At 42.0% G+C, this 26,224-nt stretch overlaps 1 protein-coding gene across 1 annotated transcript in view; it reads left to right on the top strand.

Annotated features, from left to right (window-relative positions):
* itgav (integrin, alpha V) overlaps positions 1 to 26,224 on the top strand; it is a 55,321-nt gene that overhangs the window by 1,370 nt on the left and 27,727 nt on the right. The window contains exons 2-6 of the mRNA XM_012882756.3: positions 7,946 to 8,076; positions 19,549 to 19,637; positions 21,036 to 21,150; positions 22,131 to 22,192; positions 23,453 to 23,501. Coding sequence (XP_012738210.2) covers positions 7,946 to 8,076; positions 19,549 to 19,637; positions 21,036 to 21,150; positions 22,131 to 22,192; positions 23,453 to 23,501 — 446 coding nt within the window. The remainder of the gene's footprint in view (positions 1 to 7,945; positions 8,077 to 19,548; positions 19,638 to 21,035; positions 21,151 to 22,130; positions 22,193 to 23,452; positions 23,502 to 26,224) is intronic.

Below are 26,224 nucleotides of genomic sequence, written 5' to 3'. Positions count from 1 at the left end.
CAAAACTGCCAAGTTTTTAAAAAGAAAAAAGAAAACAGGTTCTTTGAGCCATTTAAAGGGGGCGGAGCTTGGTGAGTTGCTGGGTCTGCGTTTGTGATTGGTTGGGAGGATGTAATGACTGTAGTATTAACCTACGTGATAGGCTAGAATGCAAAAGGAAGGAAAACTATTCTTCTATTGAACTTTTTATTGACCCTTTCTTTTCCTATTGCACCACACGTCTATCGACCGATATGTCCGACCGTAATGTTCTTAATTGTTTGAGGAACCCTTTGTCGAGTCCGCTGAACAGAGCCGGCTTTCTTTCTGAGCTTGTTGGGCTTCTTTTAAAGCCTGGTTGGTTTATGCTTGGCGCGTCTGCGAGGTCTGCGTCATTTGGGCTACCGTGCTCCTCGGCATGGCTAAAAGTTTCCTTCCTAACCACGCGGACAGCCCCTTGTGGAAAAAAGACACTCGCTGTGCTGACCCTTTATACATCAAAAGTCGGGTTTAACGTGTGCATACAGTAGGTACAGTTCAATGTTCAGTTCAAACTGCTGTCTTATTTCACGGTTCATTAAAAAAAACAATGTGTTATGCTTTAAATGCAGAGTTGGTGCTAGACTTCAGAATGTGTATAGGTGTGGTACATTAAACTCATTTACCTAGTACATATTTATTTAGTGTGTGCGCTCCCTGGTTTTTGCCTTTTATTTCAATGCCTTTTATGACAAGGTAATTACATTTTTTTTCTTTTGCTGTATTCTTTGGTAGGAAAATAATGAAAGAGCTTTATATACTCTGCTCAAAAAAATTGAAGGGAACACTTTTTAATCAATGTGTAACATCAAGTCCTTTTTTTCATGCTTTTTACTGGTTTTTAGTATTTAACCAGGATCAGTGTCTGTACTGGTGGCGTGAGGCGATAGCTGGACCCTGCAGAGGTTACACAGGCAGTACATCAGCACGTGCCATAGCCAAAGGGTTGGCTGTGTCTCTCAGTACAGTCTGAAGAACTCGGAGGAGATTCCAGAAGACAGAGTTTCTCTAGGAGAGCTGGGCAGGACCTTCAGAGGTTCTAAGCCCATCAGAAGGACTGGTATCTGCTCCTTTGTGCCAGAAGGAAAGGGGCGAGTTCTGCCAGAGCTCTACAAAGTCACCTCCATCACCTGCCGTGAATGTCTCTGACCAAGTCATTTCAAACAGACTTCATGATGGGGGCCTCTGGGCCTGACATCCTCTATTGGGCTAATGGGACAGGTGGGGAAGGTTCTGGAGGAGCTGCATCACATTTCAGAAGTGAAACAGCCCCGATTCATCAGTTTAGTTTCACTTTCTCTGTGACATCAGATTAATCCCTCTGTGGGTTGATCCTTTTCATCCAGTCATGTGGCATCTTTTTGTTCCTAACACATTACCTGCTCCACATCAGTAGGGATATCCAGCAGCATTTGTTTTCCAATTGAGATCTGATGTGTTTACCAAGGCTTCCTTTTCCTTTTAATTATTTTTGAGCCGTATAGTTCCACTTGAATCCTGGCAAACATGTCCTCGTTTGTAGTCAAATGTTGACATAATTATATAATTATTTTCAAGAGGGAACGTTGTGCGCAAACATTATTGAACCTTTAGAACTTAGATGGAAGAAAAACATTTTAGTTAGAGTTTTAAAAGACTTTAAAAGCCTCCTCACCATTTACTTAACACACAGCTACAGTGCCTTGTGAGATTATTAGTGTCTGAAGTGGCAGGGGTGGCCTAGTGGTTAGGTAGCAAGGCGTTGGCATCTTGGAGTGGATGCATAGGTCACCGGATCAAAACATAGTGCTTCAGCTTCAGCAGGACGATGACCAAAAGTACAATTACAGCTGCAATGGGACGTTTTTGGATGATCAAAAAATATTCATGTTTTTGTTTTTGCTGTGAAAGGCGTGAGCATTGACGTGGGACACTTAATGCAAATGTACTTTTCATATTTTTCATCCATAAATAACCTTCCACTTCCCAATGATGCACTACGATGATCAGTCATGTAACATCCCAATAAAAAAAACGTCCATGTTTGCGGTGGAGATGTGACTAAAAGTGGATAAAGTCAAGTTCTGTGAATACATTTCCAAGGGACTGTACATGTGATTCAAAGCAGTCTGAGAGGAATATTTACGGGGCCACTGATGTATTGTTTCCACTGTGTGAGGGGGAAACAGGATGGATCATCGCTGCAAATATTGTATCTCCTATTTCCCCACTGGGGCTTTTTTCAGGATATCTGTTTGAAAAGATAGCAGAATATTGCGCCTGAAGCCTGTTTTGTTTTTTTATTACAATGTTTTACCAATTATTTGGCCTTTCCCATCTAAATTACGCAGCCCAACGTTTTGCCACTAAAACACATTCCTTCAACATACGCATAACCAGCAAAAGATGTTAGAAAAATATAACCGCAGCTTCCATTGTCAAGCTTTTTCTAAGCGCCGTTTTTCTTTCAGTTTGGCTGTTACTCGACTCAAGAAAGATAAAACCTGTAATAAATGATTTGGCAAATGGGGCCGTCTAAAGTTACTGGATTCTTGAGTTTAGGCCACCAGGGCCCAGAAATGTTTGGGTTTGCTTCATCTGGCTGCTTTTACACAGCAGAATCTAAACAAGGATGTGCTTTGTGAGATAACGCGCAGCCATCCGTTACTTGTGTTACTGCTTTTACAGTCATGTTGGCAGATACAGCAGCGTCTGTTGAAATGTAACTCTTGTAGAAATGTGTGGTTAAAACATTTTTTGTTTTCATCCAAACAAACTGGTGGAGACTAATGTGCGTCATGCTGTTCAGTCTGGTTCTGACATGTGCTTATTGTGCATTAGGGCTTGGCTATATAGAAATAAAGCATAAAATACAAATCATATTGATCGATATTGATAATTATCAACAAATTTAGTTTATCAAAAATGATCAACAAAGTGCAGCCCTGGCCATTTTATACTGTTACTTAGCGATCTATTTTTAGACAGAAAACACACAAACACTGAATTCAAACTCAACCCCTTATTCAACCACTTTTCTTTTTTTTTTTTTACCAAAACTGCACGTTTTTAAAAAGAGAAAAAAAAGAACGTGCTCTCTGAACTCTTTCAAGGGAGCGTTCCTGGGTCTGCGTTTGTGATTGGTTGGGAGGATGTAATGACTAGTATTAGCCTACACGATAAGCTAGGATGCAAAAGGAAGGAAAACGATTGAACTTTTGAACTTTTTATTGACTCCCTCATCGATATACGTCTATCGATCGATATGTATATTGTTATTGAATAATTGCCCAGCCCTATTGTGCATTAAGCTAATATTTCAAAATGTGGCACATAGACGTATACACGCACTTTCAATTCTACAGAAAGACTTTAAGCATAAAAGTTACCCTGAAATTTACAAAAACACCATCAGATTTTACACTGGTGTTACTCATTGAGCAAAGGTGAAGCCACATCATTGTGGAGGGATTGCAGCCCTTTTTCTGACATTACTATAAACCTATAAACTCTCCTGGCTTGAGAAATATCTCCCACCTTGTGAAGAAGGCCCAAAAAGAGCTCTTCTTCCTCAGGCAACTGGAAATGCCTAAACTGTGTACTCAGCTGTTAATAAACTTTTTAGAGCCACAATAGAAAGCATCTGGTCTCTAAGCATAACAGCGTTGTACAGGAGCTGCATAGTGCATGAGAGGAAGGATCTTGCACGGTTAGTGAAGACTGCACAGGGGATTTTCGGATGCCGTCTAAAAGATCTAGACACGTTTCATGCTGCACAAGTCCAGAAAAGGGCCAGGCGCATTTCCTCAGATCCAACCCACCCGGGCAATGCACCGTTTGAGCCACTTCCAAAAGGTAAACGATTCAAGACCTTTAAATCAAAAACGAATAGCGCATTTCAAAAAGCTGTATGTGCTGTTGCCCCCTGCTGAGAGGATTGCTGCCTGTTACATGTTACAATAACACTACTGGTAACACCTATTAGCCAATCTAGTTTCTCAGAAAATGACTGGCTGGACACCCGTCAATGAAGGTTTAAAATGGTTGCACGGTATTTACTGCAGGCATTAGTCTGTCATCGACAGAAAGTTGGGTGATATCAGACTTTTTTTGACTCGGATTCGAGTCTTATCAGACCCTAAAGTCTGTTTGAACGCTTTTAGCTTCTCAGGAAGCGTGTTGGTCTGTGTGATCAACTGATTTCATGAAGAAGTGTGGAAATATTATGTCTTGTGTCTGTGTAGTTTGTTATCTGTGGGCATCCAGTGCCTGTCTCACATCAAAACTTTCGTTATGGTAACACAGTGACGATAAAGATTCTTCCTTAGATGCTAACTACGGTATGTAGAGTTTAAGAAAAGTTAAGCAACTCCACTGCCATCATGCCCTTTCACTTAGGGGATGCCCACCTCTGCTACTCGGTGATAGTCTTTCTTCGTGTAGAATGATGAACTTAAAATACTTTGGAACTGACTTTATAGCTCCGTCCACATTGACTTGGAGCAATGATTTCTTCTCTAAGGTCATTGCTGCTCTCTTCCATCCTGGCACTGTGTTAACACACACCCGTGTGCTCCAGTGCTTTTATAAAACTGATGATTATTTAATCAAGCCTTTCATCCAGCAACACTCAGCCACATCATTTCACTCTTAAATCCATTAAGCAGCCAGGGTGAACTTAGTTTCTTTTCACACAGCTTTTAAAATGTAGCTTCATCTGTGTTTCATAGATAAAAGCGGATGGAATCTGTTGTTTGACTCGTAAACTTGAGGCTAGATTTAAACCATTTTGTACAGACCAGGTCATGTTGATGATCTCATCGACTGAAAGCGAAAGGGGCTGTTCATTTGATTTTCAGTTTCACATTTTGCATTTATATTTAACAGTTTTAACAAGATTAGTTGTTCATTATAGGCATTTCTAAACAGCAACAGGCCATAATTGTTCTTTTAAGCTTAAATGAGCTTTCAACTTTGTTCCAAAACATGTTCTTCCATCCATGCAATGTGTTAGGAGCTGTCATTCATTATAAAATGGGACCCATCCTCCAGTAGAGAATTGTGCTTGTCTGGCTGTCTGAACCCGTCATGGCTAGAGTTTGTGCCAGCGTTGGTACACAGAGCATACCTAGTTCGTCTGAATCTTTCTATTGATCCATTTGCTGTTTCCCCCCTAATGTTGTCAGCTGAAACCCTACCACACAACGGCACCAATCAATGTCCCAATAAATCAGTGGCCTAGAAAAAGAACGGCATCTTCCCGGATCGTTTTCTTTCCCTGTTGCGCGTTGTAGTCTACTAGATGGCTTCCTGAAAATAAATCGGCAATCAAACCAAGCCGCTGTGAACAAAGGCCTGCTGTTCTCAACACAGATGAGAACCGTCATCACGGCAGGCAGCCAGACGGCTTGCTTTACATCCCCAAGCTGCACTTGTATTTACAAGATTTACAAAGGGGCAATAAATGTAAGAAAGAAAAAAAAAGAGCCACCGCATAAGTCAGGGCGGCCCTATAGTAGGTCGTCATGCGTCGACGTAGTTTGTGTCCGCCGTGACCGTCTGCTGCCGAGACTCTTTAAAACTGGCTAAATATTACATCAGCTTGTAAAATGCAAGTTCATTACACTTGGAATATATTGGCCAACAATCATCAACAAACAGCATCGTAACAAGAAGCTTAGCCATTTCTGGCTGGGAAAGTTGAAGCACTTAATTTGCCTTCCTGTGCTCCGCAGCCTCAGAGAAAGGCCAGCTTCTCGCTGGGCTGGAACTTGGTACATGCGATGAACTTTTGTTCATCACATCACATCTCTTCTGTTAAAGGCTTTAAAATGTTGAACATTTTTGGAGGCGATTTGTTGGCAGAGGCCCTGAGTTGATACCTTGTAGACCCACCTTTCACTGCGTTTCCAGCTGCCAGTCCTTTGGGTTATGTGTCCCGCAGCTTTGGTCGTCAATAGATTGAAATTTTTGTCCTTCTTCGCAAAACAGCTCAAAATGAGTTCTCTGTTTTCAAGTCTTTACACAAATAATTATTTAGACGTGGGCATGGACTTTGACTAGGTGATTCTAACACATGAGTATACATTGATCTAAACCCGTCCATTATGGCTCTGACTGTGTATGGATGTGCTGCGATGTTAGACGGTGAGGCGTTAGAACATGGCGGTGATCTAGCTTGATCTCTCCATTCTATCAGAATGGAGAGATCAAGCTAGTTTCTGTGTAGTACATTTTGTCCATTGATGTTCTGTGTTCTTGCAAAGACATGTTATGAGCTTAATGTTCCCCTTTTACTTACATTTTGAGTTCCCCTTAAATAAATGTTGTGGTTTTTGTGTACTTTTACATTTTATTTAATTGGGACAGAGGCTGCTTTTAAGGAACTATACCTGATTTGCCACGAATTCGAGCTGTGAGCGAGGAGAACAGTTTAATTTGAACTGTAAGCCCCGCCCCCAACTGTTGTTTCCCCAATGAGAAACCCTCGACGTGTACGAGACTAAACACGCGCCTGAAGCTCACGCACAATCCTCCAGAGGAAATGTGGCTTCATCCAAGGATTTTTCTTAATTTCCTTTGACATTTATGGCTACGTATCGGGTAAATGATAGTTTCTTACATGAATGGTCAACACTTACAAGCATGCCATGCTGTTCTGTTTACGTACCCTGTCGTGCACGGTGCTGGAGGCACTGCTGCTTAGCAACTGCTCTGCTCCTTGTGCCATTGGCAGAGAAGGTCGTCCCGGGTTGTCCTCGGTTCGCTGCTTATTTCTAATAAAAGCCTGGACTCGCTCAATCCCGCAATCAATTAGTTAACTGTTATCAAATTATGTATTTTAACTCATAATACATTGGGTAAAAAGCATTTTTCTTAACCAGACAAAAATAACTACAGGTGTAGTTCTTTTAAGTATCGCTTAGCATGCCGAATGAGTTTCACCTACAATTGATGCATGTGGGCAGAACTGCCCCAACTGGATGTTTTTATGCCTGGGGTGTCAAACTCATTCCTACATTGGGCCACTTTGGCCTCATGAAGTCATTAAAAGGGCCGCTTGGACCTGTATGGAGGACATTTTTGATTTCATAATATAATTTCAGTTCACATAGAAATGTATAAAAAAAAAACTGCACAGTGACATAAAAGTAGAACCCTTAGGCCCAGTTTATACAGATTATCTGCAATAAAAAGTTGATATTAGGGTGAGTTACACTTTAAACTCATCATTCTGCATCACCTTTACTTCTTTTGGACATTTCTTGGTTGTTTAATTGTGTTATGGGAAAACTGACACGTCTAGTGGCAGGATGCTGTTACTACATGGTTAAAAAAACATTCGCTAAAGGAGGCACAGTTTAAGGCACTTTATACAATTTATAAGGATATATGTCTCTACTTTATGACACGATATGCCTTTTTTTGGCTATTGGGGTCCAAAAAAGATCTAGTGGTTCATTGTGATTGTGATATTTGATAGAAGCGTCCCCGCAGCGTGATATCACCCGCTACCATGTTTGTTGTTTGGGTATGATGGGTTCAGGTAGTTTTCCACCACACATGCTGTTTTGTTTGTAGGCCAGAAAGTCAGATCCTTGTGTTGTTTGACCAGAGCACCTCCTGCTATGCGTTTGCCGTAGCTTGTTGCAAACGGCTTTATTTCCTTTCCCGGTGCCAGTATGCTTTTAAAAAAAACGGAGATCAGTGTAAAAGTAGACATGAAGGAGAGGTTTCTAGGTTGGGACGTCTGAAGGGGACTTTTGGTCCAAACATCTCAGAGTTGGACAGTGGGCTGACAATTCCAGCCACGACCCGATCCTTGTTTAGAAACTGTTAAGGAAATGCAGCGTCCCTATCAGCCTGGTTGCCAGTGTTATCTGTGGCCTTCACGCGCGTGGCGATGTTCCCTCATTTGCAGCTATCTGACCTTCCTTTTCTTCCTCAGCGCCGACGTTCTCATCGGAGCGCCTCGAGCCAACACGTCGTCCCCCAGCACCGTGGTGGAGAGGGGCGCGGTGTACAGCTGTCCCTGGAAGAGCGCCTCCAGCTGCCAGCAGCTGCTGTTCGACAACACAGGTAACCAGCAAGTCCCTGACCCACAGCGCCCCTTAAAGCTGGACCACACATCAACAGCGCGTGGTATTGTGTCGGCATTAGCCGATGGCTCATCTACAGGAGATGGCCCAGTGAGTGATGATGTAGCTGCATTAGTCCGATCATACAGGGGTCTGCTTCGTGCTGCCTTTCCAGACCAGACGTGGCTAAACGGTCTAGATCTGGCACGCAAACAATTACCACCAAGACAGCAGCGTCTTGGGTCGTTTTCTTCTGCAGGCTTTCAGTTTTACAGTGTCTGTAAATAACTGATGGGCTAATAAGAGCTCAGCTCAGCGTGCTGCCGCCGTCTCATGTCAGGACACATTCAGGAATGAATTAGAAAACTGGAATGTTGGCTCATCTGTGGAGGCAAAACCAATCTCCACCCCCCCCCCCCCCCCCCCCCCCCCCCCAAAAAAAAAAACATGCACTAGTCTTTCCTGATACCCTGACAAGAACGTCTGTCTAGATTTAGACAGACGTTCTTGTAACTCAACTGCATATTCACAATGTACATTTGATTAAAATGTTGTTGTAAGTAATAACAGAAAACAAAAGAGAAAAGTTCTAAATATAAGTATTTGTCAGGAAGGTGGCGGCAAACCAAAAAAAGTCAGTTTTCTATGCACAGAAAAGTTCTGTGTAAGACCAAATGAATAGTGCATGTGTTTGTAGGTGAAGGCTGTATTGCAACAAGGAACGGGACACATGATAATACTGATAGTATTGGCTTCATATCCCATATCAGATTCTCTACTTTTTTTTTTTAAATAATCTTTTGGTCCACTTTACCTCACTTTCTAGCATTAACCGGAGCTAAAGTAATGGTTTCTTGTGCTCTTGGAACCAAGTTCTGATTATTTGCTACGATTTGTATTCAGTGAGGCCAGAGGATGTTTTAAAGTCATTTTGTTTTGATGGTCAACACAGCAATCCAATTGTTTAGCAGTTTGCTGTTGTAAAATGTTTAAGCCTGGGGTTTGTGAGTTTTATGTGACTTTGAGTGAAGGATAGAAAGTGTAGAGATGCACCAGTTCACTCAGACAAGTTGATTCAGATAAATGTTTGGGGACACGTGCCTTAAAGCATACATGTGGATATCCTTACAATTCCTTCATTTTCAGTTCGACTGAAAACCACTTCCTCTCTCAAAACACACATAAATGTTTGATTCTTTTTGCAGTTTTAGTTCTTAGGATAAAAAGATAAAGAAAAAAACGGCTGATCCAAATTGGGATCGGCTCGTCTGTCTTCTGAGAAAACCAGGAAATCAGCTTCTGCCGGGAAAAGCAAGATTAGTACGCGTAGAGCCACTGTGCCAAGCTCTAGGAGCCTAATGTCGAGTTTCAGCATGTTTTACGTTTACTGTCTCGTTACGTTAGCAGTGTCCAAAGCTCAACAATTAACTAAGCATGCAATATTTTAATTGAACAAAAATTGTAGTCAGGCTATTAGCAGGAAAGGAAATTGTAAATTGTTTTAGATCCAAAACCTAAAAAGGCTTTAGTATGTTGGCCTTATTTTAAAAAAGGCATCTACAGTAGTTTGCCAATTACTTTGCAGTCGACAACGTTCTACTCGTCTAGAAAAATATTTAGTTTCTTTTCAGCAATTGTCATTTTTTCTTTGAAAGCAATTGCTGTATATGTCCAAATGTAATAAAGTAATTGAATACAGGTTTGGGAGCACCGCTGTCTGCTTTTTATTAAATGTCATTGGATAGATGTGGTCCTATTGACTCTGAAATTAAAGAGAGAAGTGTGGTGATTAAAACGCTAATACTTTGTGCTGTACCCAACATTTTCTATTGTAAGAAGGTTTGAATGTGTGTTAATTTTGCCCTAGTTAAAAATCAAAAGTCTCAATCTGTGTGGACACTCTGTGCTAAGGAGCCAGACTTGGATCTTTCTGGAATTGCAGTCATGGCTGGGCTCTGAATAATCAGTCCAGGGGCCACACCTTGATCGCCCCAGCTCTGCATCCCTATCGTGCTGCTGTTGATGTACCGCTTTGGCGTAAGCAGGCTCTTGTAGTAAACATTTGAACTTCCTTAGCTTTTGGAAGTGGTTGAAAATCCAACCGTTCAGCCAGATTTTCAGAAAGTTTTGATTTCAAGAGCTTTTATCCACAGAGATCTTTTAGCTTATCTGATCTGTGTGATATCGTCCTGCTTGATCTGAGCTCTCTCCATCCTGCCAGGAGGCAGGGCCAGCGTCAGATAGAAAAAAGTGTTATTGAAACATGGTGTGGCAAATTGTAGATGTTTGTGTGAGATCAAATCTCAGCAGATACCTGGAGAAGACGGCAGAGCCTGTGGTGTGGGCTAAGACAGGGGTTCTTAACCTTTTCGACCTTGAGGCCCAATTTTTAAAGTACAAAGTGGCCCGGGGCCCATTAAATATTAACATTGTACAGTTTGATTTGTATTCAATAATAAACCAAATCCACTTATTGTTTAACAAGCAAAAAAAATTGTCTAATAAAATGACATGATAAAAGGGGATCATCACAAAAACTTTTATTAAACGTTTATATAAACCTGCACACACACATCAAGACACCGAACAGGCTTATAATTCATGGACCAAATCAAAAAAATTTAAGGATCAATTCAGGCTGTTTAATCGTATTAAAAAAGACCAATAGTAGGAGTTTTACTTTAAATTAATAAAATAAAATATATATATATATATAAATAAATCATGAAATCAATAAAAAGGGGGTGATCAAATAAATGTATTCAAATAATATAAATCTATAAATATAAATAAACTAAATGAAATTAAAGTGCAAATGAAACTATAGCCTTATAATCTGCAAAGCCATTGTAAAATTGCTTCAGCAGTCTCCATTTTTGCATGGCAGAACCAGAAGAACCTTTATATCTGTGACAAATGAACAATGACACAAATAATAACAACAATTAACAACAATAATACAACTCCCTTTTATCTTCACCTCTTAATGAGACACTTGGGCCTGCCTCTGAGACATAATCAGATCCAGTCTGGGTGGAATGGGAGAAAGGCTCACTCTCAGAGTAGCCTCCAGAGTTGCTCTGAGTCTGTTTCGGGCTTTGGTCTTAGTTGTGGCCACGATGGAGAATCCTGATTCACACAGGTACGTAGTTGTGAATGGGAGAAGGAGTTTCACAGCCCTCAGTGCAAGACATGGGTACTCCTTTGAGACAGCAATCCAGAAGGAGCCCAGGTCCAGTTTGCCCCACTGCAGCTTTAAAGTGCTGTCAGTAGAAACATCCAGAAGCTGGGATTCCAGGTGTGAGGGCAAAGCAACATCATTTAAAGTGGAATCCACTGAAAATGGGTCCAAAATCCACATGTTTCCCTCTCTGGGATCCTCAGGAAAGTAGTCACCAAATTTCTTTGCCAGTTGGGAGAGGTGCTGGGAGACTGAGTCACTGATCTTCACCTGAGGGGAGTTTTCCAAAATGTCAGACAAAAGTGGAAACATGTCCATCCTCTTTTCCTGGGCCCTCTTGGTCCACAAAGCAAGTTTCCTCTTGAAAGCTTCAACTTTGTCTGCAACACAAAATATGTTGCTGTTTCTTCCTTGAAGTGAGGTGTTCAGTTGGTTCAGTAGTGAAAAAATGTCACAGAGGTAGGCAAGTTTTGCTGTGAACATTGTGTCAGCATAGTAATGTGCAAGATGAGATTTTTTCTCATGTGAGAAAAGAGAACACCTCATTCCTCAGTTCAAACAAACGATTGAGGACCAGTCCTCTCGAGAGCCATCTCACTTCACTGTGATATAGCAGCTGGACATGATCTGCTTCTATGTCCTCACAAAGCTTAGCAAAACATCTGGAGTTCACAGCATTGCTTTTAATAAAGTTTATGGTTTTCACACTTACATCCATCACCTGGTGGAGATCCGGTGACATCTGTTTTGCTGCAAGGCTTTCACGGTGGAGAAAACAGTGTGTCCATTTTGCTTCTGGTGCACGACCAAGTATCTGTGTAATGACACCATGATGCTTGCCAGTCATTGATGCTGCACCATCACTGCACACCCCGACACAGTTCTGCCAGTCCAGGCCGTTCTCAGTGAAGTAGTTATCCATGCAGCGGAAACATTCCTGAGCCGTAGTTCGTGTTGGTAGCTCTCCACAAAACAGTATGTCTTCGTGCAAACTACTGTCCCAGCGATAGCGAACAAAAACTAGCAGCAGTGCAGCATTCGTGACATCCGTGGACTCGTCTAATTGCAAAGAAAAAAAAGGACTACTTTTTATTCTTTCTGTAAGTTGATGCTGTATGTCTGAGGCCATGTCCGCGATACGATGACTCACAGTGTCGTTAGAGAGTGGGATGGTCAGCAGCTTTTTTGCGGCGTCCTCTCCGATTAGCTCACGGCACATATCAACAGCGGCAGGCAGAATCAACTCCTCTGCTATGGTGAATGCTTTCTTACTCTGAGCCACACGTCTGGCTACGAGGTAGCTGGCTTTCAATGCACATTTAGAGTTGCTTGTCAGTGACACAACAGACCTTTTCTGCATCTGCAGCCCAATTTCCTTCCTCCTAAAATATTCCACCGGCTTTCCCACGAGCATCGGGTGCTTGGTCTCTAGATGCCGCTGTAGTTTTGAGGGCTTGAGAGCTTCGTTGGACAGCATTAGCCCACACTCCACACACTGGGCTTTTGGCACTGCCTCTGTTCCTCCATTTACGAAACCGTATTTAATGAAGTCGAGATTGTATTTCCGCAAAAACTTTGTCTTTTGGGTGGGGGTGTCGGCAGGACGTTCGTCTTCATTTTTTCTTTTTAAAAACTTATCCATTTTTGCGAGAAGGGTAATCCAATGTAAACGTCCGCTAGCTCTCACCTTTTACTACTGTGAGCTAACTTTTAGCTAACGGATGAAGTATTTTTAGAAGCCTCCGACCCTGCGGTGGCGCTGTCAAAAAACCTAGGGTCCTGAGAGTGCTGTCCTGAGAATGCTGCCTCCGACCCTGCAGGTTCATACTATAGGGTGACGTCAGCGCTACATCCGGGCACTGTGGTTGGCAAAAAACAGAGCTTCTCTCGTCTACTACGTGACAAAACGGGTGATTTAGAGCGTGCTTTTAGTTAGTTTATTTTTGGAATCTAAACAATGCCTACGACTTGTTGTGCTCCCGGTTGCACACAGAGGCATTCCAAATCGTTGGATGTACGTTTCTGTCGTTTACCGAAGGAGGAAGGACGAATAAAGAAATGGATATTTTCAATGAAAAGAGCGCAGGCAGACACTCCCAATGGACTGGGGGAGCGATCATACTACGAGAGAATTTGCAGTCTACACTTCATCTCTGGTAAATACAACTTAATTCTGCTCTAGTCATTGTTCTACTTAAATAGCGGCGGAGGGGAGGTGATGATCGCTACACGGGCCGGAGGAGCGGCAGCAGCCGATCCTGCTGCTATTACGCCCCCGTTCACGCTGCAATGTCGCCGACACCCCCACCCATTTTAACAAGACAAAAGCACTTAAATAATCCGTAGTGAAAAATGTTTTTTTTTTAAACCTACCGGGCGTCTGATGAGACGCGGCCTGTGTCCGATGCTGCTTTCTGCTGTTACACAAACGTGTCTGAACATCCATCCATCCATTTTCTGACCCTCTTAATCCCTCATGGCGTCGCGGGCGTTGCTGGAGCCTTTTTCCTGATATAAAATAATTGCAGCCGTCCAGTGGTTTCATGGCTTTCATGCTCTCTCGTCTGTACTGGCCTGCCGTGTTTATAAGGCAGCTGTATGTCGCGGTACGGAGCGCTTGGCCAGCATTTCACAGACTCGCTCCGTCCCTTCAGGCTTTTGCTGTGTGGATCTGGCAATCTAATACCATCAACCATCAACTTACTCTTAAAACGATCTTGTGATACGTTATCTAAAGAAGAAAAATACACGGAGAACTCGTCAGTTTCTCTGTTTGCGTCCGCCGTTGTGTTTGCCTTTTGCCAAACAGTCCGGCGCGCATGCGCGAAAAACCCACATCAAAACAATAACAATGAACTGGTCTATTGATTTTTGCTGCGAAGTAGACAGTCTAATTCTCTGTGTATTGGCGCTTTTTAAACAACTGAGTGATGCATTACCGCCACCACATGGTCGAAAGCTGCACGCAGTCCCACGGCCCTTGCGGCCCACAGGTGCAAAACTGAAATATTTTTGCGGACCACAAGGGGGCGCTGGCGGCCCAACTTTGGGCCGCGGCCCTATGGTTAAGAATCACTGGGCTAAGAGAAGGCCGAGTGCGGAGGACAGGAAGACAGCGACTCCGTCTGGTTTATTACCGTCTAATCATTGTGCCTTAGGGTGTGGTAGCATTGCTTCACTCTTGAGGTCTGACTCTGATAATCAGCTCACGGTCTGTTGCAAGTGAGATTTCCAAACACATCTTATCCCCCAATGAAACACACGAGGCCGCCTGCATTTCCTAATTACTGTCGCCCACGTTCAATGACGGCTTGAATGGCCGGTCCAGATCTGCATAGGACCAACGTGGTTTTCTTCCAGAATGTAAACGCGAGTTCTAAGAATAGCCCTTAACTTCAGAGACAAGCAACGCACAGGTTTCCAGTAACCAGAAGGCACAGAATAGTAGAAGCAAGCCCAATCTTGTAGAACCTTAAAACGTTCCCTCGGAGCAACATGTGTGCAATCACGCTCCGTCTTTACTAACTCCAGTTGTCTTTCTCTGACTCACAAATGGAGGTATTTTTAATATAAATACTTACATTTATAATAGTAGGTATATATTCAGATTGAATCCCGTTTAATCACATATACTGCAAAAACAGATTTAAAAATAAGTAAAATGTTCTTAAAATGCGTGTTTTTGTCCTAGATTTAAGCAGGTAAATAAGATTATCTGCCAATGGAATGAGTATTTTTACCCCTAAAATAAGATAATTAGATACACTGCACTTTAAATAAGATGACGGAGATGAATTGTTCTTATTTGAAGTGCAAAAATACTCATTTTATTGGCAGATCATCTTATTCACCTGCTCGAATCAAGGAAAAATACACTCATTTTTTATTATTTTTAGTTCTGTTGTTGCAGTGTAGCTCCAGGTTCAAACACAGGGCACTTTACAAAGTTAAGTCAATCAATTTGCACCAATCTCTCATACCCAGCATGCAGTTTTTCGTTCTTGCTGTTTTACATGTGATGTAGTTTCAAAACATCTGATTAAACATTTCAAAACATATTTGCCTTTCCATGTCTTCCAAAACTTCATATTGGCGACTTTGGTGCCCTCCTGCACTCATTTACAGTCGTGGTGTCATTAATGAGTGACTGTCATTAGTCAGGCTCTCTTTATGCCAGAGGCTGCTAGACGCTGATGTCTTATTCCACATGTGAAGCAGCCAAACAGAGGAGAATCGGACCCTGCTGAGGTCAACGCGTTCAACGAGAATGAGATCTCGCGCGTGTAGAACCGTCAGCAGGTTCTGTCAGCCTTGAAATCAGAGCAGCTCTGAAAGCAGAGAAAACATCGGGAACCTTGGAGCTGCCGGAGCACAGAGGAGACGTGTTCAGGCCAAGAGAGACGCTGGTGTGTTTGTGGGACGGGGAACTATTGTGTGTCGCTGAGCCTGGTTGGTATTCTGTGGCCGGCCTCAGCAGCCTGAAGTTGGCGGTAACAAACGGCCCGCTCCCCAGAACAGCGTGGCCTCCATCTTCTACATGCTCCGAATAACTCCATGTTAAATTATGATTGCTGTCATTTCAGAATAAGTTTGAGACCGTTGTGGGTGTTGACGAATGAACATTCATGGCCTCACGTTCTGAGTGTAAGAACGTTTTTTTCTTTTAGCTACAAGGCAGAGACACAGAGATCAGACATGAAAGTCTCCTACAGTAACTGTGCAGAGCGTAATTTAACTTCTTAAAGAATAAACATATGTTCAGACTACTGTTGTTTGCCGTATCGGCCGAGACGTTCTGCACACGAAGCGTACAGAATAAACTTTTTTAATGATCTTCTTGCTAGGCAAAATATGGGTGGGTTAGATTTATTGGCTTTTGAAAAGACTCGTTCAAACACCTGCGGAGCATTCGGCCTCACGCGGCGCGCGGTTCCAGGCATGTTATGCCCATAAAAGGTGAGTTTGTCTCACACGGCCTCATTAGCTAGACGTTGTGAAGCAGGAGGCTCAAGACAGGATGTGTATGTTTAGCTGCATTCAGCCCGTAGCCCAAGGTTACAGAAAGATGCGTTTGGCAGAAAGCTGCACTGCTCCAGTGCCTTTGAGCAAGACCAGGAGCGCCGAGAGCTTGCAGGCGATGACGGAAACCGCGCGTGTTCGCTGATTTTGGGCCCGGTCATAATAGTGTTCCCGCGTGCTCCAGTTTGCTTTGTTTGTTTGTGCGCCTCCTCACAAAGGAGGGCTTTGTTGCTGATTTGACCGGGATGATGGCCGGCCAAAGCTCCACTGGAATGGCAGAATTAACGGGAAGTCCTGTGTGTGTGTGTGTGTGTGTGTGTGTGTGTGTGTGTGTGTGCGTGTGTGTGTGTGTGTGCGTGTGTGTGTGTTATGACTCTGACTCACCAGTCGTCTTTTCCATTTTGACCTACCCACCACCCTCCACCACAGGCTTTTGTTCCTGCTGTTTGTTTCTTTTTTTCTGCTCTTTCAGACGTGCGTCTTCTGGTCATGTGTGCTGTGCAACTTTAGAGAGACTCTTCAGAAATGGCCCTCCTGCCATTTTGAGCGACGTGTAGCGGGAACTATAGTGAAGAGACGTGACTATCTCTGACATAAACCTGTCAAGTGCTGTAGACGATCATTGTGGGATCAAAATGATTGAACCCATCAACATATAGTCAGGGTCATTTAAAATGTAAAAAGGATACTTTAGTGAAATTGTTGACATTATTCATGCCAGACCAATATTTTCACTTCAGAGTCTCCGTTTCCTGCATCTTAATTCATTTTCTACTGGTTTTCTTATTACTGCAACGTGCCCCTCTCTGTCTAGATCAGGGGTGTCAAACATACGGCCCGCGGGCCGAATCCGGCCCGCTGAACAGTTTAGTCCGGCCCTGTGGCTAAATGCATTATCATTATAAAATAAAAATAAAAACTTTTTTTTTTTTCCCCAGTGTCCTGTCTGGCAATGTGGCAATAAGATGCCACAAAGAGCTCATCAGATTTGACTTTCACAAGTGGACAAGATAAAAGGAAGAGAATGATAAAACAATTATTGAAAAAAACACGTACTTCGTTTAATTGAAAATATGCAGTTCCTATATTGTCCACGAGGGGCGCTGTGTTTAATTAGCAGACTAAGCTTCAGGTGTGGAAAAATTCAAATCATTTCTTAATTTTTATCTGTTTGATGTATTTTGTCATGCAGGACAGTGTTTTTAAGTTCCAAAAAATGTGAATAAATGTTTTTCGACAATGTCCAATCACTGTGATCAGTTCTTATGCATAATGCACAAGTAAATGTTTAACTGAGTAAAAGTATTGTTGAAATTGCACATACTTTTCTTAAAAACGCTGAGGTTATTCATACTGTATTGTGTAAAAGTGAAATTAACTTAATATAAAAATCAACAACAAGTCCACATTTATTAGTTCTATTTAATCTTGCAATGAGTTTACTCGTGTGGCCCTCTTGAGATCAGATTAAGCTGTATGCGGCCCCTCAACCAAAATGAGTTTGACACCCCTGGTCTAGATGTACATATGTTGAAGGGATTACATATTCACATAAAAATATCCAGAGGAATAACAAACTGACTTTTGACTAAATGTTTTAAAATTAGAAAATCTGTCACCTGAATGCTAGTGGAGAAAATATTCATTATATTGGTGTTTTTGCCATTATATTATCCTCTTGGAGGGAATTTCATGTCATCCAGGAAAAAACGTGTGATTAATGCTTATTGTTGTAGCATCAGTGACATTAAATTGTAGCAAGTATAGAGGGATCATGAAGTTATACCCAGTGGTTATAGAGTCATGGTCCTGTCTACTTGGTTTCATTGGTTTAGGTGTTGGGCGCTCCATTGACCTCAAAAACAGCCTGTTGTCACGGCTGGCAGCAAACATTTTGCATCATTGCTGACTGATTCACTGCCACACTGAGAGATTAGGGATGCAACACCGAAGCATTGCCAAAGAGGGGGAAACAAATCCTTTTGAATTTTATTTACAGCGTCTGACCGGCCCAAACATGTTCTGCTGAACCTCCTCTGAAAAAACAGTTCTCAGAATCCCAGGATTTTTTTTTATTGTTTCCACACAAAAGCTTTTTTTTTTTTTCATCAGCCTGGAAAATCCTAAACTTCTCTTCACTTTGTCTTGATGGAACAACCTCCAACCCAGCCAGGCTAAAATATTTGTCTACTTCCTTCTTATAATGTCTCACACTCATCCGTTTCCCTTGTGTCAGGTTTGAGTGTGATTAATCTTTTTATTTATCTGAGCGTTGTTTTGGACCGGGATTGCTGCCGTCGTCTCGGTTCTAAGTGCTCTGTTGGTACACAAAGTGTCAACAATCGGAACAACTTTCCAGTCTTTTAATTACGCCGTTTGACGCGTTTATTTGTGCCGAGTTGATTAAATGGTTTTTATACAGCGAACAACTTTAAAATTCAAGAGGTTTTGAGTTTTTCTTATTTAATATTAAAGGAAATCTGTAACATAGGGTGGTAAGTGAAACAATGTTGTGCTATTGTCAGGAAATGACAGTAAAGTATCTTAGGATAGCACTAACTGTCAGATTTAACAGGTTTTTCTTAAAATGAAAAAAAAAACTAGCTGGATTGATTTTGTAAAGCCATCGTTTATGTGTCTGTGTCTCTTTCCTAGAAGATGCAGACCCTTACCTTCACTCAGTGATTTTTTTTAATAGGCTGCCAGCGTTTGCAGGGCCAGCATGTCCCATAACACAGACTTTAAAAGCTCTGAATCATTAAAAAATATCAACTTTTCTGGATTACGCCCTCCTGCTATCCGCTGAAGTCTCATCGGCTGTTTTAAAGTATTAGCCTGGGGCAGCGTGTTATGTGCCCCACTCTGTACACAGAGACTTTTAGTCCTCAGCCCACCTGTCTGGCTGACCCTGTGAGTCAGAAACCAAAAAGTAGCAACATGACTCAGCAGCTACGATATCCCCGTAGAAGATACCGTTCCCTTTCTGAAAGCTTCATTTAAACTCAACTCTGCAAAAAGATAGCTTTTAATCTTTTTTTCTTTTCTTTTTTTTGTCCAAAAAGAGCTTCCACACCAGGGAATGCTGTGAGCACAACCTGTTATTTCTTGGGTTTGATGGATAAAAAGAACAGATTTCTGATGTCCAGACCAACTCTGACATTGGTCCATGTCAGAGTTTCTCAATTTTGAAAGAACCATTACATTCTGTAATTTATATTAACAATAATTATCTTTCTTCTCCCCCCCCCCCCCCCCCCCCCCCCCCCATCACAGATGACAGGATGAAAGACAACAAACAGATAGAGTTCAAGTCCAAACAGTGGTTCGGTGCCTCAGTACGATCCGATGGAGTCCACATCCTGGTAAGATCTCCGGTTCTCAGCGAGGAACGTAGACAGCTCAACGTAGACATGTCCCTGTTGGTGTTACCTCACATTCTGCCGTCACCATTTTGTGTCCAATTTACATTTGACAGCGATGGATCAAATCAGTCTACTGCGTGTGAGACGAAGGTTGTGTTAATAAAGACACAAAAACGACAAGCCGTGTAGGGGACACAGTGCTCTAGTCAGATGAGATCAAGATGAAACTTTTTTTGCTTATAAGGAAGACACTGTTTCGTAGAAGACTAACAGGCCTCATCATCCTAAAGTTTCCACCAGGAAACTGTAGTGGAGATATCTCGCTGTGGAGATGCTAGAATGGCTCAGCGTCCGGTCCTAAAGCCGAATCAAAGCTGGAAGAGAGAAACCCCAAAAGACTGAGGCTGAATACACGCTGACTGAGAAAACCCAAAATCCAAAGCCTTGTATCATTTTTCTCCTACTTCACCATTACACGTTGCTTTGCCTTGGTCTGTCACATAAAACCTGAATAAAACCCTGACGTTAGTGGTTGCAAAGTGACCAAATGTAAAAAAAAAAAAAAAAAAAAAAACAACTTCAAGAAGTATGAATAGTTTTACACGTCACTGTGGCTCCTTGCATAAGCACTGAACACATGATTGAGGAAAAAATGGAACTGAAGGTCCTAAACTTTCATAATGATTGTTTTTATTTAAAGCAGGGAATTCTTTCACAACCACGTCGATTAAAACTGGTCTCTCAGACCGGTCAGATTGAACTGAAGGCTGGCGTGTCTCACGGGATGGTTAAGCATCCCATGAGACCAAAATCTTTGGTCCAACTCTCTGCAGAAATGCCCAGCTCCACGTTGTGGGGTGGGCCCATGGCTGAGTGTAGGGACGTGGAAACGGCCTCCTCCTCTCAGCCTGAACAAGACAAGGGCAGGCTTGTGTAGAAGTAGGAATAAGCAGAACACCTCTTCCATGCTGGAATAGGATCGGTGGGCGGTGAAGGGCTATAAACCCTGTTGTGCCCACCTGGACAACAGATTGGACAGGAAAGGAAACGGTAAACACATAGAGCTACTTCGGCTATAGATTAAACACATTCACCTCATTTTCTCCTGGCTTCACGCCATAGTTACACCAAAAATCCCAAAACACCAGGGGGATCTTTGTTCCACCTGGAAAGAATCTGCACATTAGAGCAGTTAAAACAAACTTAATTCTTCTTGTTTTAAAAGACAAACCTGTGTAGGGTGTCTTCACTAGGCTGAAGATGACTGGGAATTATAGCTTTATCATCCTTTGCTGTCATATAGAATATTAATTAAGTGGGTTTATGAAAAAGATCAAAGAAAACTTCAACATAAATGTATTGGGTTGTGTTTTCTGAGTTGGTCTGTTTCCCCCCCAGGCCTGCGCTCCTCTCTACCAGTGGTCGACCTTCGGCTTCAGCGAGCGGGAGCCTGTGGGAACATGTTACCTGAAGAGAGGAGACAAAGTGGTGGAGTACTCACCCTGCAGATCGAGTACGTTCTTTATTATGTTGTAGGTTGGATGCTTGCTGTGAAATCGTCCTGGAGCTTAGGTGGAAAGTCGCATTACTCCAAGAACAGCATTTGAGTAAACTTAGCAGGAAAAGTGGGTTGTAACAAAGCTTCTTGGCAATAAATCTGATAGCTGAAGCAGAAAATGCCATTTGTGGGTCGCAACGGTGGAAAAATAGCCTAATCCTTTCCGCCAATGCCAAACAGAGTATTCTGCTGATGACTCTTGGTTAATGCATTGGTTCAATGTTGAAGACGCAAGACATTTTGGCAGACCAAATGTTGCTTAAATTATTACTTTTTCATCTTTGCTTTTGAACATTTTCAATATAAGTGTTTCTTGCTAACCAGAAAAATGAGAATCACTGTGTTTTAATCATTGTAATCATTGTAATTTCAAGTTGGCATCCAAGATGGCCGCCAGTAATTTCTGTTGTTCATATCTAAGGAAGTACAGAATGTATATACATGATTTTTTGATGTGCACATACTTTCTTTGGGTCAGAGATTCCAATTCAGCCATTTTCACATTTGTTAGTACAGGACTGAGGGAGGTGATGAGATCTTACAAGTGTAACAGAGTGATGTCAGCACACAGCCAGGGCACGCTGGTGATGGAAAGAAAAGGGGAGAGTGATGCAGAGACAGGCAGACAAAGAAAAAGAAAGAGATTAGGGATGTACTTTCTGAAACTGGATTTACCCACCTCTGCACTGAAATAAGTTACGAGACGTATCCAAGCTGCTTTTCATTCATATCCACAGTGTTTTAAAGACTCGGGGTCAGCAAATGCCTGACCTTAAATGACTTTGATATGAATTGGGGACAAACCACTCCGCAAGAACCGGATTACCTGGAAGGCCATAATGGTTTTCTAATGAACAACTGAAGCATTTCTTCTTTTTTGAGCCCTTGCATAAATGTACATTTTTTTTCCCCGACGTTTGATATCAACTTTCCAGATTCCCAGACCCCAGAAGGTCAAGGCTTCTGCCAGGCTGGCTTCAGCGCAGACTTTGTTAAGGTAGGCACGCAGCACAAACTCAAACAGATCATTATTTAGACATGTATGCAGTGACTTACTGTGGAAGGTTAAACTGTTTAATCGGGCTTAAAACTGTATATTTTTATTCCTAAATGTCTCAATTTATCCTGGGACTCTGTAATCTTACTTGGATAATGTTTGCATGCATTTTTAGAGAAAAACGCTTCCTGTCTTGTCCTGATATAAATCTGTGAGGTTAATTCATGTAGTAAATGATGGCTGGACTGAACATGCGCAGCACTCAGTGCTTCTGCACTAGAATCTCCTTCACCCAGCTACACTCGCAATACTCACACCTTTCTACAATGATAGGCAGGTTGTTAGGAAACTAAGGGTTAAATGCCTTGCCCAGGAGCACGTCAACATAAGGCACAGGGGAAGCCGGAATCAACCTTCTGAACCAAAGCCGCCCAGTCTGCCTTTTATCCGTTTTCTGCTGCTAGTTAAAGAGCTGCTGGTGTTTAATGAGAACCTGGAGCCAAGAAACGAATAAGAAACAGTTTATAAAGTTATGCTCCTCTGTAAATTGGTCTAGATTTCAAGAATGTCTTTATTATTTGAAGGGATCAGTCAATTCTTAGTTGTGTTCAAACTAAGATCTCTTTAATAATCGCTATTATTAAAAATAATAAATAAATTGAATAGATAAATGAACTTGTAAATAACATAAGTAAATGTAAGATCTGAATTTAACTTGAACAACACTTAAACAAAATAGAAATGTAGAGAAAATACAGTTATAAATAATGGATAAAATCAACATAATCCTAAAACAAGCTAAAGGTTTAATAACATTACAGATACATTTTAGATATGGAAAAAATTGGATTAGATAATCTTGATTACAAAAAATAAACAAAAGACCAGAGCAGAAAGATTTAATTGTCTTTTATAGACAAAAGTGTCAACAGCTGACTAACTAGACGTTATTTAAAGTCCAAATGAGTGATCCAGCTGGATGTGTTTTTAAATCCTAAAACCAGTTCATCCTACAGTCGGAAGCTTCTAAGCTCCTTCTTGGAGCCGCGCTTGTTGACCGTGCAGCTCTGACGCAACAATGCTTCATTCTTAGGAATCCATGTGGCGTTGTTTATCCTCTGATTCACAAAATGGGAGTTCTTTTCTTCTTACCACATCATGGAAGTAGAAACATATCCCAGTGTTTACGGACAGAAGAAGAACTGAAAGTAATGCAGAATCTGTTTTTATTCTTCCTTTTTTTTCTGTTTGTTGCTTCAGACAAGCAAGAGAGTGGTGGTGGGAGGACCGGGCAGCTTCTACTGGCAGGGTGAGTCTGACTCTACCGAGAAACGGCAAAATTCAGATCTGGATACCATTGCACCATTCTTAGTATTTCTGCTACTTTGCCGCAGAACGTTTGGACTTTAAAGACTATATCTGAGCACAGGGCGAGGATTTCCCCTGAAAACTTATGTTGCCAGCTGGCAGCCACAGTCCCCTACTCTAGTGTTCACTTCTCAATGTTTCCTCCAGACGGTTAACAGTGATACAGATTATTTCAATCTCAGTGATGGGACATAGAGATCTGTGTGCAAAAGTCTTTTTATTTTAGCAGAACAACCACACAAAGAGCAAAGCTTGCTTTGTTCACCTGCACACAGCTACATGTTCAATGAGGCATTTTTATTCAGACCTCAGCAATATTGCCATAGTGCCTCTGCCAAAACATACAGCAGCTCAAAGCAGAAACTCATTACGACAAATACATTCAAACTCACATCCACAAGTTAGGGAAATGCATCATCACATTATAGCAACTACACTTTTACCATAAATATCACCAGTGAAATATTTTTTTAAACATACATTTTCCTTCTTTATTTTTAACATCCAATGATTTGGAGTTACTGGTGGGAGGATTTTGTTATATTTGGCCAGAGCCGGGCCGGCCAAGCTGTTCCCATCTGTTTCCTGCCTTTAAATGATACTAAACTACACCCAGTCAACAAATGTTTCATCTTTTCTTTTTTTTAAGTAAATGGTAGCAAGTCTGGCTAAAGCAGATGGTCTTAAATATGTTTGGTGCTATTTTAGTTAAAAAAACGTTATGGAAATGTATCAATAATTTCTATGAAGGAAGCTCAACATCCAGTTTAATAACGTTTTCTATCTCTGCCAATCCCACATCAGCTTTAGAGTCTTTATCTTGATGCACCATTGCCTGTTCTTGCTTTATGGGATGTTGTATGTTGGCTTCTACAAAATGAATCTTCAAAAATCGCACCAATCCGGTTCAGAATACAAAGGGACCCGTAAATAAAAGGCTTTGCATTTTGGCTCAGCTCTATCGTTATCACCCACATTATTGCAGGCTATAACTTGTCATCCTCCCGACACCATCCTCTTCACTTCTATTCCTTGAGAAACCGTCTCTGAATGCCACAAACAGGATTGAAGACTAGGTGGCAGGGTCCAACCCACACCCAACTTGACTTTGTGACAAGAATGCAGACTCAGCTTAGGCTTTGGTTTTGCATGGACCAGATACCCCCTGCAAGCAATTCTGGTACCTCATACGTTCACAGCAGCCCCCCCCAAAAGTTACCACAGGCTGAGAACTGTGAATCCTTGAAGGGTTTTCCAACATGTTCTTGAGCCCAACCAAAAGTCGTTCTCCATAGCTTCTCTGAATTCCTCCCATGCTTGAACTCTGCTTCCATGAACACAGAAGTTGCAAATCTGCTGGCCCCCCTGTAGCTGTCTAGCCTGACGTAGTCATACTCAATTCTAGTCAGAATTTGAGTCTAATACTGCTCCATAGAGCTGTGATTATGGGGCGTGTTTCTAAGGAACCAGGAAAAAAAATGCCTCTGCACTCAATTGGATAGACCTACAACCAATAAGAGCAACGGAGTGTGTGACGTATGTTAAGCGACGCATAGTTGTTGTCAACAGAACTCAACTGCACGCTGGAAAAGAAGTAGCCTAGAATAAGAAGATGAGCGTGAACGATTTTTGCCGGTGTTGCAAAAAGAATGTAAGGATCCAAGGAGTCATTCAACACACGAACCTCATTTTTCAGAAAAACAATAAAGGCGAATGCACATACGAACAAGTTCTCCGTTTAGGATTACAACTCTACAAAATGTCAAATAAATCGCATCGCATTTGTCGGTCCTGTCAGAACGTTATAACATGGTTGGAACGCGACATGCTTGTGTTAAAAAAAAAGGGCAGACGACGAAGGGGACCAACCTACTATGTTTACAACATGGGATTCATATCACGACATTGCGAGTTATTTACTAAGTCAGACAGTCAGATGATCTCTTGCCATTTGTAAGTTAGATGAACTTTGTCCACAACGATACCCATGACGTTGGCTTGAAAAACATCGGAGCCTAGCATGTCCCTTCACTTGTTGTTCAGCAGCCAGGATTCCGGGCTTCCGAAAAGGAGCTGGCAACGACCGCTGGCTATATCCACCTCGTCGTTCATGCCGAGTTGCATTGCCGTGATGCCCATTTCAGTTGCTTCTTTCACTTGGTCCTCCGTTAATGCGACCAAAGGAGAAACAACAATGACCAATGGGTTTTCATTGTGTCCCATCTTCTTAGCGACCAACGGAGCCAGCTGATAAATTAAACTTTTGCCGAATCCCGTAGGAAGGACGCCAAAAACATCTTTGTTTTCAACAAATGCCTTGATCGCGTTTCTCTGTTCCTCTTTTAAAATTAATTTGCTGTCGATATCTTCTAGAACAGACCTAATAGCAGAATCTACACACCTCAACTCTCCAGCAGCAGCCATCGTTGTTGTAAACGAATTCAACCCAAGCGCGCTTTGGTGACGTGGTTGATTACGTTACTGTTGATCATCTGTCCATCATCGTATAAAGCCACACCCTAACAATTTGATTGGCCCGACAGATATTGGGCGAGCATACTCGCGCTACTATTGAGCAATGCCAGACCGAACTTCCTGACCTCAAACGTTGTGGGCGGGACTAAGTTCAGAATGGCACCCAGGCTAGTAGCTGTCTGCTGTTCC

The sequence above is a fragment of the Fundulus heteroclitus genome, chromosome 7 (genome assembly GCF_011125445.2).
Source record: "Fundulus heteroclitus isolate FHET01 chromosome 7, MU-UCD_Fhet_4.1, whole genome shotgun sequence".
Classification (NCBI taxonomy): domain Eukaryota; kingdom Metazoa; phylum Chordata; class Actinopteri; order Cyprinodontiformes; family Fundulidae; genus Fundulus; species Fundulus heteroclitus.
The sequence above is the reverse complement of the archived record's forward strand: the minus strand, read 5'-3'. Positions and strand labels throughout refer to the sequence as shown.